Source organism: Photinus pyralis, unplaced genomic scaffold (genome assembly GCF_008802855.1).
Source record: "Photinus pyralis isolate 1611_PpyrPB1 unplaced genomic scaffold, Ppyr1.3 Ppyr1.4_LG8, whole genome shotgun sequence".
In the NCBI taxonomy this organism is placed as follows: Eukaryota; Metazoa; Arthropoda; class Insecta; order Coleoptera; family Lampyridae; genus Photinus; species Photinus pyralis.
In genome coordinates, this window is record NW_022170819.1 from 26243617 (window position 1) to 26255755 (window position 12139).

General features: G+C 35.8%; 1 protein-coding gene across 1 annotated transcript; it reads right to left on the reverse strand.

The window, feature by feature from the left end:
• Positions 1 to 10298: 10298 nt before the first annotated feature.
• Positions 10299 to 11851, reverse strand: LOC116179076. Its single transcript, XM_031498781.1, has 6 exons — positions 11682 to 11851; positions 11496 to 11635; positions 11252 to 11445; positions 11094 to 11208; positions 10873 to 11045; positions 10299 to 10827 (listed from the first exon to the last, which is right to left on the reverse strand). Exons 1-6 carry the CDS (start codon positions 11849 to 11851, stop codon positions 10414 to 10416), a joined length of 1206 nt encoding a protein of 401 aa, XP_031354641.1. The 3' UTR covers positions 10299 to 10413.
• Positions 11852 to 12139: the final 288 nt, after the last annotated feature.

Sequence of the window (12139 nt, forward strand, 5' to 3'; positions counted from 1 at the left end):
TTAAACGATAAAGTGTTACGTAATGCGTGCGATTAAACACCTCTTGCAACATCATGTCAATTTCAAACGAAAATAATGTAATTAATGAATTAAAAAGCGATAACTTACTTACACTATTAAGGATTCGTTTTATGAATATTTGATTAGAAGTTACTTCGAAACTGTTTTCCCTTTCAGCCCAAAAATTTATTGCACCAAACCCGGCTAGAACATGAACAATGAAGGCTTAATAGTTCTTAGAAATGAAAAATTCGAAACACGCAAAGGATATGAAAATTTGAAGTACTAAGCAGAGCTGGGCAGTATTCAATTTTGTAAATACATTTTAGTATTCAAATCCTTTAAAGTATTCAAATACTTTGTAATTAAATACTTTTATGGAAGCAGTATTTGTATTTGTAACTCAAATACTTTCACAAATATTTAGTATTCGAATACTTCGCGTAGTATTTGAATATCAAAAATCGACTACTCCAACATTTCTCGGGAAAACACTTTGTCTTATTAATTTTGGTGCGTAGAATCCAAAACAATTCGTACTTTTTCGATCAGACTTCTCAATCAAAAGTTATAGACTAGAAATCAATTTCGAAAGAAAATTCAAAGGGCTGTAACTTTTGAAATAGTGGCCCAATCTTGGAACTGTTTAAAATTATGGATTCTACAGGTCTCATTCTAAAAGAAAATTTTTTTCCGGGTCGATCTGAGACAATTTTTTTGCGGGCCTCAAAAAAAGGCAGTACTTTTAAGTTATTCAAATATTTGAGAACAATTTAGAAATGTTTAGGGAAAGTTTCCATTGTCACAAAATCAAATATCAAAATCCGATACATCTGAATACCGAACTCGATAGTCTACGTAACTTAAAAACAGTACCTTTCTTATATCTTTAAGACCATGTGTACCAATTTTCAAAGTGATCGCACGTTTCTAAACAAACTATCATGCACACGGACAAACGGATGGTCAAAAATGGATCTGTTCCAAAATCGCTAGGATTAATTTCAGAAAGGCGTACGTATCATGTGCACGACGTACGATCACTTTGAAAACTGGTACACGTATCTTAAGGATATAACTGGTATAAAAAAAGGTCCTGGTAGGTACCTCCTATATAATAATATAATAATAATAATACGCTTTTACTCCCCTTAAATTTGTATATAACAATAGAAATATAAAAAAAGGTAACCCCATTCAAAGTATAACTGGATTTTTTAAGTAGTATTAAGCCTTTTATCTAGTTGTATACTATTTTAAATTTTTAATGTATTTGAGTGACAAGTATTTGAATACTTTTTACTGTATTCCAATATTTTTCAAAGTAAGATAATGAAATACTTTTCAAAGTATTCGAATACTTTTTATAGTATTCGAATACCTTTGATAGTATTAGAATACATTCTAAAGTATTTGAATACTTATTTTTTTAAGTATTTGAATACTTTTCAATGTATCTGTATCTAGTATTCGCTTGTACTGGACGTAAAAGTATTTAGTATTCAAATACTTTTTGAAAGTATTCTGCCCAGCTCTGGTACTAAGTAGAACTAGTACTATGAATGCACAGAATCAGGAAGCTGTGGACCTAAAGAATCTGAAGAACGTGAAAACTGAAGAAGAAGGTGAATAATTTAAGAATCTCAAGAGTTTAAAAAACCTCCAGCATAGCAAAAATGGAATGATGTTATTAAAAACCTGAAGAATCTAAAGAATCTGAAGGATTGATGCGGGAAACGAAAAAGCTCAAGTTAAGCTCTGATTGATCGGAGATTTGAAATATCTCCATCTGGATGCTGCCGTCCTTGTTTTTTTTTTCCGGCAACATTAAATCAGTAGGATGCGGATTATCACAAGCAGTACGATTACGAACAGCTATACTTTTCTACACCGAGAGCATTATTGCCATCAAGAGCCTTCGCTTTAAAAATAATAATAGCAACAAGGGTTTCCTAGTAGGTGTACGTTTAAAAACGTTTCAATAAAAAGGCTCTTGCGCACATGAGTGTTGTTATGTACTACTTACTTATATTCAAATTATGAGAAATTCTATGGTGCCTACACCATTCAAATATTTGCAATTAAATTAAATTTTACATTCACGTAAAGTTGTAAACTATAGCGCTTGGGAAACCATATAATCAACAGTTAATATCCCAAGTGTATAAAAATGGCAATTAAACTTGGACGTTTTCGTCAACCGTTTTGCTTAGAAATACGTCGAGGCAATTTCCCACATAACAAAATTTTGGATGGATTATTTCCTTCGTGTAGTAAAATGTTATAATTGCTATGTTTACTATTTCAACGATTAATTTGCAAACGTCAAAGTTTCACAGCTTCTGATTATATAAGGCGACGTTCGTACTGTGGCGATATATCGTAGGCGGTATGTTGCACCCATATAAAGCTACGGAGGTACATACAGCGTGCGATATGGTGCGACTGCGAACCTCATTTATCACATCCCTTCCAATTTCAAGAATCTGTCCATCCGTATCGCCTGTAATATATCGCTTATCGTGGATGTCTCAGTATGAACCCCGCCTTAGTTTTAAATATCAAAGATACTAATACCCAGTTGCACCAACAAAATTAAGCCTTGCTTAAGTTAAGTCGAACTTAAAATCTATGGCAACAATTATTAAGACAATCGTTGCCATGGAATTTAAGTTATGCTTACCTTTAAGCGATACTTAATTTTGTCGGTGCAACTGGCCATAAGGGCCATGGCTATAGCATTTGCAAAGGCAAATTTTGAACCTGATGTTAGTTTTGCTTTTACTTAAAGTGTATATGTATGAAATTTCATTTAATTGCTTCCATAAATACGAAAGTTGGCACTGCACATCACGCACAAAACCAAATTTTGAAACTGGCGTTAAATTTGCTTTTATTCCAAGTGGCTATGTATCAAATTTCATTTAAATACCTTCATAAATAAGAAAGTTTACAATTCGACTTATAAATGGTCCAGATGCGAAGAGGGCACTGTGCATACTGGTCGATTAGGCTTTTGGAATTGCGTTTTATATGGCTAAAGTTATGCGCATATTGAACTTCATGCAACTCGGTTTTAACTAACGGAGATGTCAAAAGGGCCTTCTTTATTTTTTGGCCTACATTGCCAATTCACGAACTCCAATCTACAAATTTGATAAAGAATCCACCTGCAAAATTTCCTTGTAATCGGTCCATTCGTTTACGAGGTATCGTGCTAACGAACGGACGGACAGACGCCGCAAAATTATAAACTCGCTAGGAGCTCGTTAATAAACGTTCTTTAAGCAATAATTTGATAATAGTACATTATATACCAAGGTAGAGAAGTCTAGTATTGCCTGATCACCAATATGACATCCCAAGGCGTTTGCACTTGAAAACTCATATCTAAAGCAAAATTTTCTAAAAAAAGACGTAATTTGAGGAAGAAAGTTAATGTTATTTCGTACAAATGTAAATGAGAAAAATTTCAAAATACTTTTTCTATAAATATATTTGACAATATTCAAATTGAAAACATTTACAATTGCTATAGTTACTATTGAAAACAATATTGCTTGAATTTTAATGTATGTTCCTAGGTACACCAACATAGTCGGTCGCATTAACGACTCGTTTAATTATTCTTAATCATTAACTAGTGGACATAAATTACGTACCGTGCGCTTATACAGGGTGGTGCCTGGCGCAACGCAGCATAGGGATTTCAATGGTAATTTCTTTATAGTCAATTACTAGCTCCCCTAATTATTTTAGAGCAAAAGCCTAAATACTGCATCTGTTCATACTATCAGTTATAATTTTCCGTTTTTCAAAACCGTAAAATCGCAAAATCGCTTGTTAAGCATTAGGGGAAGAAGAAAGCGGGTAAAGAGGGCGTTCAACAATTACTGCGCATCGACTAAAAGCCGTTTTAGATGAAATTTAGTTCATTTTTCGCCTGCTTCTGCTAGACCGTTGAAATGTGGTGAGGAAGCTGGGGAAAAATGCCAGTTAATCCCCTTCGCACATCAAAGACTTTGTTCAGAAATTCAAACACGGTTTTTAAGTCATTATTTCCTCCTATAAAATTACTTGAATATGTTATGAGGTTTTTCCTCTTCTAGATGCAAAACTTGGAAATGCACCTAAATTGCGTTAGTAGATACTAATTCGAGATGACAGGCCTTAGTAGAGAAACATACAAACATATGCTTTCGTTATTTTGCATCCTCGTCCTTGTCTACCCTTCAATTTAATTCAACCGCAATAATCAACCGCACAATTAGTAAATGGCGGTGACGGAGTGACCCTTAACTTTGGAAACTGCGTGTCTTCAACAAATCACGCAATCTTGTATTACTGTTTTTGCAGTTATATGCGCAGACAATTAATAAAATCTTTCTCTTATGACCAATGAGAGAATTAGGGCCGCAGTGAAAATTCTTTATGTGTTCATATACAAAAGGTTAGTAAAGTAATGTGATCGAGGGAGTACAATTGGATGTTTAACAATAACAGATCATCTATGTAGGAATCTTGAAGTATAGCTGTAGAAGCTTTCGGATAAACTGCTTGTGACTCTAATCCAAGCTGGCGAAATTGAATCAAAATTGAAAATAGGTCTGACTGAATAGTTGGTCCAATCAGTTGCAAATAATGTAGTGACTTATACCAGATGAAGTTTGTGCAGATCCGTTGAAAAGGACACGCAGTTTTGTTGTTGAACTTGATTTACGAATTATTCCATGATGAGGCGACTAGTAATTTGGAGTAAAGGGGTCTATAAATTCATTATATTTCTTTTCTCTTGAAACTTCTTTCTAAACAGTGAAACATTTTTAATGCATGATTTTTAAAGTTTTTTAAATGTTGTGTTGTACACTCCTTAAAGGGGATTCGTAGTATCATACACAATGGTAGTATAGTATCACATTTGTACGTAGATTTAAAATGATCTTCGCGCAATGTTTCTTCTTTTGACTATAGACAAATATTGGGCACCGATTCCAACTCCCAAAAATTTGCACGTTGCTCTTGTAATGTAAAGTTTTCTGAAACCTGCACATGCAATATAGTAGGATTATTTCCTTTTGCATGTATTGATCCTGAAACAATCAATTCTAACGCTGTATTTTTTATTTATTTAAAGGAATAATGCCTGAACTACAAGGTCTTGTGGCATTTTTGCTTATACAGCAGATAAGATTTACATTTACATGGCATCGATTAGTTGAATGTCTTTTAGGAAACTTATTACGTTCTTTGGCTTTGAGCGGTTTCTAAGTGGTTGCCGATGTTAAAGTTGTTGCGCTGCTTCGTGGTCCTAGGACAGACACAGAGGATGTGTCTCACAGTTAGTTTGATATTGCATTGTTGGTAAGTTGGTTCTTCTTCCTTTTTAAGCAGGTAGTCGTGGGTAAGTCTTGTATGTCCGGTTTTCAGTCTTGTTAATATTGTCTCTTCTCTTCTAGTGATATTGCTTTGGGATTCTGGGGGTGTGTGTTTCGGTTTGTAGTAATTTTTTGTGTTCGCTGTTTCTTCCCATTCCAAATTCCATGCTTTGGTGATACGGTTTTTAATTATATGTTTGGCGTCGGTCCTTGTGGTGTATGTCGTGCTTGTATCTTTCCTGGATGTGGCCTCTTTTGCTTGTTGGTCTGCTCTGTCGTTGCCTTCGATGTTGATATGTGATGGAATCCATAGAAAGTCGGTTTCTTTGCTTTGTGATTTGAGTGTTTTCCAGGTGGTGTGTATTTCATATATTATATATATTATATATATTCATGTTGTGGGTACATGTTGTTTAATCCCTGTAATGCGCTGAGCGAGTCCGTTACTATTAAAAATTTATCGTACACGTTTCTCGATATATATCCGAGTGCTTCCTTGATGGAATATAGTTCGGCACTGTACACACTTGGCGCATCTGGTAATTTGTATTGGTAGGAATTGTCTTCGTGTATAAACGCGCATCCAACAAGATTTTTAATTTTTGAACCATCCGTATATATTATTTGTCTGTCATTATGTCTATTAAGGATTTCTAAGAAGAGGTTTTTATAGATTGCTGGATTTGTAGAATTTTTTGGGTGGTTGGTTAGTTCAACGTTCGGCTTTATAAGAGGAGTTGCCCAGGGTTGCTTGATTTGGGGAGTATTCGGTAGTTTAACTTGTATTTCAAGGGATCTTAATAGCTTTTGGCCTCTTACTACTAATATTCTTTTTGACCTAGCGAACAGATTTTGAAATTCCGGTTGTAAAGTGACTTTTTGGTTCGGATGGTTTGGTCTACCCATGACTTGTACCGTGTAGCAGAGTAGTTGTTTAGAGAGCCTTGCTTTTAGGGGTAGTTCACTCGTTATTGCATAGAGGCTATCTACTGGTGTTGTGCGATGTGCTCCTGTAGCTAAGCGGAGTCCATGATGATAAATAGCATATAAGGATTTCAGAATGCTGCTGTTGGTTCCTCCGTAGATGCATAGGCAATATTCTATTTTCGACCTAATTAAAGCGTTTAATATTTTTATTATTGTATTTGTATTTGTTCCCCAATTTTGATTTGATATAACTTTGATTATGTTTAACGCTTTCCTGGCGTCTTCTATGGTTTTTTTAATATGAGGGATCCAAGTCATCTTGTTGTCAAGTACAACTCCCAAATATTTGATTTGATTTGTGTGTTGGAGTACGATGTTATTGAGTTTAAGTGAGGGATTTCCAATGTTGCGTCTTCTAGAGAAAGTTATGCAGTGAGTTTTATTGGTCGAGAATTGTAATCCAGTACGGTCAGACCATTTTTCTAAGCGGTTAATAGCTTTTTGTAGGTACCTTTGAGTGTCTTCAAGATTTCTGTTAGAGGTGTAGATTATGAGGTCGTCCGCGTAGAGAGATGCTTGTACATTGTTCGGGATTTTGCCAATTATGTCGTTGATTGCGATTAGAAAAAGAGTCACGCTAATAACGGAGCCCTGAGGAATTCCGTTTTCTTGGATCAGTTCTCGAGATGTCGTATTTGCGAGACGCACGATGATGTTTCGTTCTTCGAGGAAATTTCTAATATATTGTACCATTCTTCCCCTAAATCCCCATTTTAGAAGAGTCTCTATTATTGTACGCCGCCAGATGGTATCATATGCTTTCTTGATGTCGAATAGCACGGCTGTCATATTTTCTTTTTTTATCAGAGCATGTTTAACTGCTACTTCAAGTTTGCTAATGCAGTCTAAGGTAGACCTGTTTTTCCTAAATCTATTTTGGTCGTCATTTATTAAGTGTAATTCTTCTAATTGTGTCGTAAGTCGATTGTTCACTATCTTTTCTAGTAGTTTGCAGACTACGGATGTTAGTGCTATAGGCCTGTAGCTATCTGGTTCATCTTTAGGCTTGTTAGGTTTTAATATTGGGATGATTATTGATTTCCTCCAGGAATGTATTCGTTTTCCAGATATGGTTAAACAATTTAGTTAGTTCTTGTTTAGTTGTTCTGGTGCTGTTACTTATCATACTATAGTGGATGTTATCAATACCTGGGCTGCTGTCTTTGCATTGGGAGATTGCATAGTCAAGCTCGTTTATATGGATGTCATTTTACAATATATGTTTGTTGAAACCTAAAGAAATTTGATCTACACACAATAAATGCCAAAAGGGAGATGCACCAATTAATAGGTAAATCTACATCTTGCGATTCGTAATAATTTGAAGTGAATTTTAGAGTATAGGTAGATGGATTCGAGTGGTGGAAAGCAGAGCTGGGCAGAATACTTTCAAAAAGTATTTGAATACTAAATCGTAAATACTTTACACAAATCAAAGGTATTTGAATACTAAATACTTTTACGTCCAGCACAAGCGAATACTAGATACAGATACATTGAAAAGTATTCAAATACTTAAAAAAATAAGTATTCAAATACTTTAGAATGTATTCGAATACTTTCAAAAGTATTCGTTATATACTTAAGATTACGTGTACCAGTTTTCAAAGCGATCGTACGTCGTGCACATGATACGTACGCCTTTCTGAAATTAATCCTAGCGATTTTGGAACAGATCCATTTTTGACCATCCGTTTGTCCGTGTTTAGAAACGTGCGATCGCTTTGAAAATTGGTACATATGGTCTTAAGGATATAAGAAAGGTCACCAAAATTAATAAGAAAAAGTGTTTTCCCGAGAAACTTTGGTGCAGTCGATTTTTGGTAAAAAAGGAAGGTTGTACACTGCCTATTTTTGAAGCCCGCAAAAAAATTGTCTCAGATCGACCCGGAAAAAACATTTTCTTATAGAAAGTGGCCTGTAGAATCCATAATTTCAAACAGTTCCAAGATTGGGCTACTAGTTCAAAAGTTACAGCCCTTTGAATTTTCTTTCGAAATTGGTTTCTTTTGATTGAGAAGTCTGATCGAAAAAGTACGAATTGTTTTGGATTCTACGCACCAAAATTAATAAGAAAAGGTGTTTTCCCGAGAAATTTTGGTGCAGTCGATTTTTGGTAAAAAAGGAAGGTTATACACTGCCTTTTTTTGAGGCCCGCAAAAAAAATTGTCTCAGATCGACCCGGAAAAAAATTTTTCTTATAGAATGTGGCCTGTAGAATCCATAATTTCAAACAGTTCCAAGATTTGGCTACTAGTTCAAAAGTTACAGCCCTTTGAATTTTCTTTCGAAATTGGTTTCTTTTCTAGTCTATAACTTTTGATTGCTCTACAAATCCTACATGAAATTGCACATTTTCAACTGCCCTTTAAGGAAAATTGAGTCGGACGTGGCTATTAAGTGCATAAATTGAAATGTTCCTGTGAAGGTAATTTCGTACGTGGCGACATCTCATTGGAACTGGTTCTACTATTAATTTTTGGCAAAAAAGGAAGGTAATACTTTTTTTGAGTCCCCAACAAAAATTTTTCTCAGATCGACCCGGAAAAAAAATTTTCTTATAGAATGTGGCCTGTAGAATCCATAATTTCAAACAGTTCCAAGATTGGGCTACTATTTCAAAAGTTACGGCTCTTTTAATTTTCTTTCGAAATTGGTTTCTAGTCTATAACTTTTGATTGAGAATTCTGATCGAAAAAGTACGATTTGTTTTGGATTCTATACGCACCAAAATTAATAAGAAAAAGTGTTTTCCCGAGAAATTTTGGAGTAGTCGATTTTTGGTATTCAAATACTATGCGAAGTATTCGAATACTAAATATTTGTGAAAGTATTTGAGTTACAAATACAAATACTGCTTCCATAAAAGTATTTAATTACAAAGTTTTTGAATACTTTAAACGATTTGAATACTAAAAAGTATTTACAAAATCGAATACTGCCCAGCTCTGGTTGAAAGGGAGAGTGGGAAAAACTTACCCGGGCAACGATGGGATTGTTTAGGTGTAGTTGACGTGAAGATCCAATTTGGCACCTACCGGAGACCCGAATTCAAATTGGCGAAATTTGATATAGGTACCCTTACTTTTTATTCAATAAGATAGATATAAGTCATTGAATGTAACGGGTGTCCCAAAATTAACGCAAGATTTGAATTTGCCGCCATTTGTGCGGTGAAGTGTTGGCAACCCTGAAAAAAAAAGCAATTTGACAGCTAACAGTATAGGGTTATTAAAAATGGAGCGTTACACGATAGAACAACGTGTCTTCATTATTAAAGAATATTTCAAAAATAGTGAAAGCTTGGTGGCTGCAGTTCGAAAATTTCATACAAAATATGGTCGGAATAGTGTTCACATTCGAACGGCTTGTTTTTGGACGACCAGTGTGTTTGGCGTCTCCAACGGATCCAGTCTCCATGAATTTTTCAATTAATCTCTTCACAGTTGACGAAGTTAAAACACTATTCCGATCATATTTTGTATGAAATTTTCGAACTGCAGCCGCCAAGCTTTCACTATTTTTGAAATAATGAAGACACGTTGTTCTATCGTGTAACGCTCCATTTTTAATAACCCTATACTGTTAGCTGTCAAATTGCTTTTTTTCAGGGTTGCCAACACTTCACCGCACAAATGGCGGCAAATTCAAATCTTGCGTTAATTTTGGGACACCCTTTATAAGTAGAGAATTTCAAGAGTTGCTATAGTTTCGGGATTTGGGTGTGGTGATCAACGTTTGGAATATCTAGGGGTTGTTTGCTACTTCACATATGAATCCCAGAATATTCACACAGGACGGAGAAATGGACGGGCGCAAACAACTTTAGTAGTAGTTGGTAGTATAGTCACCCTTGATGTTGTACACTTGGGTAGTAGGGGCAAGTCAAGGTAACAAAAAATATAGAATAGCTAGCCGAAAAATTAACAGTTTCTTTATACTTTCTGAAAAGTTTTTATTTCGTCTTTGGAAAAAATTCGTCACCAGTTCATAATCTAACGGCAAACAGCGATTGAATAATCAATTAAGCATTTTGACAGTGGCATTGCTGTTAGATATTGTTTTGTTGAAAAACGCCTAAGCTTTCATAAACCGTAAACAAAGTTGTCAACTCTTTCAGGTAACCCGAATTATTGAACGCATAATATCGAAAACCTTCTTCTCCTACTGAATTTAGAAAACTGTCGATACATGAATCTGGCCTATTCCCCGCTTTCATAAATGCTAAAGTGACCGCTGCGGTCACCACACCATAAAACGCTCTCGAACGAAAGTCTTCGAAGAACTCGTCCCATTTTGGTGGGACGGTCTTTGCGGACAACTTGAGTAAATAATGGATCAGTTTCTCATGGTAATGACGTAAAAGTTCGGTAGCTTTGTGCTTAGTTTGGAAATTCGGTCCCAGGACCAAAAAGTAGTGTAAATCAATGGATGGGCTTGAATAATACAAGGCCTGATAGTCTATCTAAAATAAAATAGCTCAATGGGCTACTAACGCTGTTCCACTCACAAATCGAACATCCTCAATGTGACCATTTGAATCGTGCAAGAACATGATGTTGTTGATCCAGAAATCTCCATGGTTTAAAACGTTGAAGTTTGTGCTAGGCTTATTGGCCGCCAGCAGATTACCCAAGAAGCCTTCCTGAAGGGGCGTCAATTTGGAAGTAAACTTCTTCAATTCTAGAATTTGAAGCAGTAAATCGTCTGGTAGTAAGTTAACATGGTTACCTGGCCATCTTTTGCATGTGTTAATGAGTTCTCGAAAACCGGTAGTCATAATAGCGTTCATACCATCCACATCAGCAAATAGTGCTTGATCAAATACATGCATAGATCTTGGATTCTAAAATTATTGATGATTGATATGACGTGGATAAGATACAAACCTTCTCGTGGAGTACAACGGACGTGGCGTGGAACGCTGCCAACCGATCCAGCACGAAATGACAGTGGTTGAGATCTAATCCCTCATCACGAGATGCCGTGCGATAATCGAGGGTTGACAAATCCTCAAGCAAAATTGTGGGTTTTGGGTCCGTGGAGATGGCGTATGGTTTTGGGGCAACGCACTCCAGACACCCTGCAATCACTCATTTATTCCGATGGTGAATACTTCTTTTGGTACAATACCAAAGCTGTACATTTCCCGTAAAGTACTGCTATACATCAACATTTCTCGTTTAAAGAATTTCATGTCTTCCGAAAACTTTATTAAGAAGCCGTCATCGGGTAGGCATTTAGCGACCAGCGACAATTTCTGCTCTTCCGTGCTAGTTTTAGACAGCATTAGCGAAAGATTAATTTCACAGTACAAACCTGGTAGGTATGGAGTAGCCAATGCTAATTCTGAGAAGGACACTGTTAAAATTTTCTCCTACCGGAATTGATTTTCTTGTAACCGTTGTAATTTTTGCGCCACTGCCCAAGTGGTTTTTTAGAAGGTCTTCCAAGAGTGACTCGTTAACAACGTCAAATTTCGAATCCATTTCGACAATGTAGAGGGAATTGAAATCGTCCTCTTTAAGTATATAAGGACACACTCTCACGTTGAACAAAGTAAGTACCTACGTGAGAGCTTTCCCATTCTGATGACGTGTTATGTGATAAATGCGATTAAATTGCTGTTGCAACATCATAATGTCAATTTCAGACGAAAAAATGTCCACACCATGCGACTGGCCGATTGACAAACAGTCCAAGTCAAAAAAAATTAGTAGCAATAATTTAACTAGCATTGTGCTGTTCTATGTGTCTTAGGATTAATATCTGATTAG

Bases quoted from the DNA above. Each gene is read 5' to 3' on its own strand.
- LOC116179076 (XM_031498781.1), bottom strand. From the start codon at position 11,851: ATGGATTCGAAATTTGACGTTGTTAACGAGTCACTCTTGGAAGACCTT. The intron at 11,636-11,681 runs GTTTGTACTGTG...GTCTAAAACTAG, and splicing joins GGCTACTCCATACCTACCAG to CACGGAAGAGCAGAAATTGT. The intron at 11,446-11,495 runs GTATTGTACCAA...GAGTGATTGCAG, and splicing joins ACGGGAAATGTACAGCTTTG to GGTGTCTGGAGTGCGTTGCC.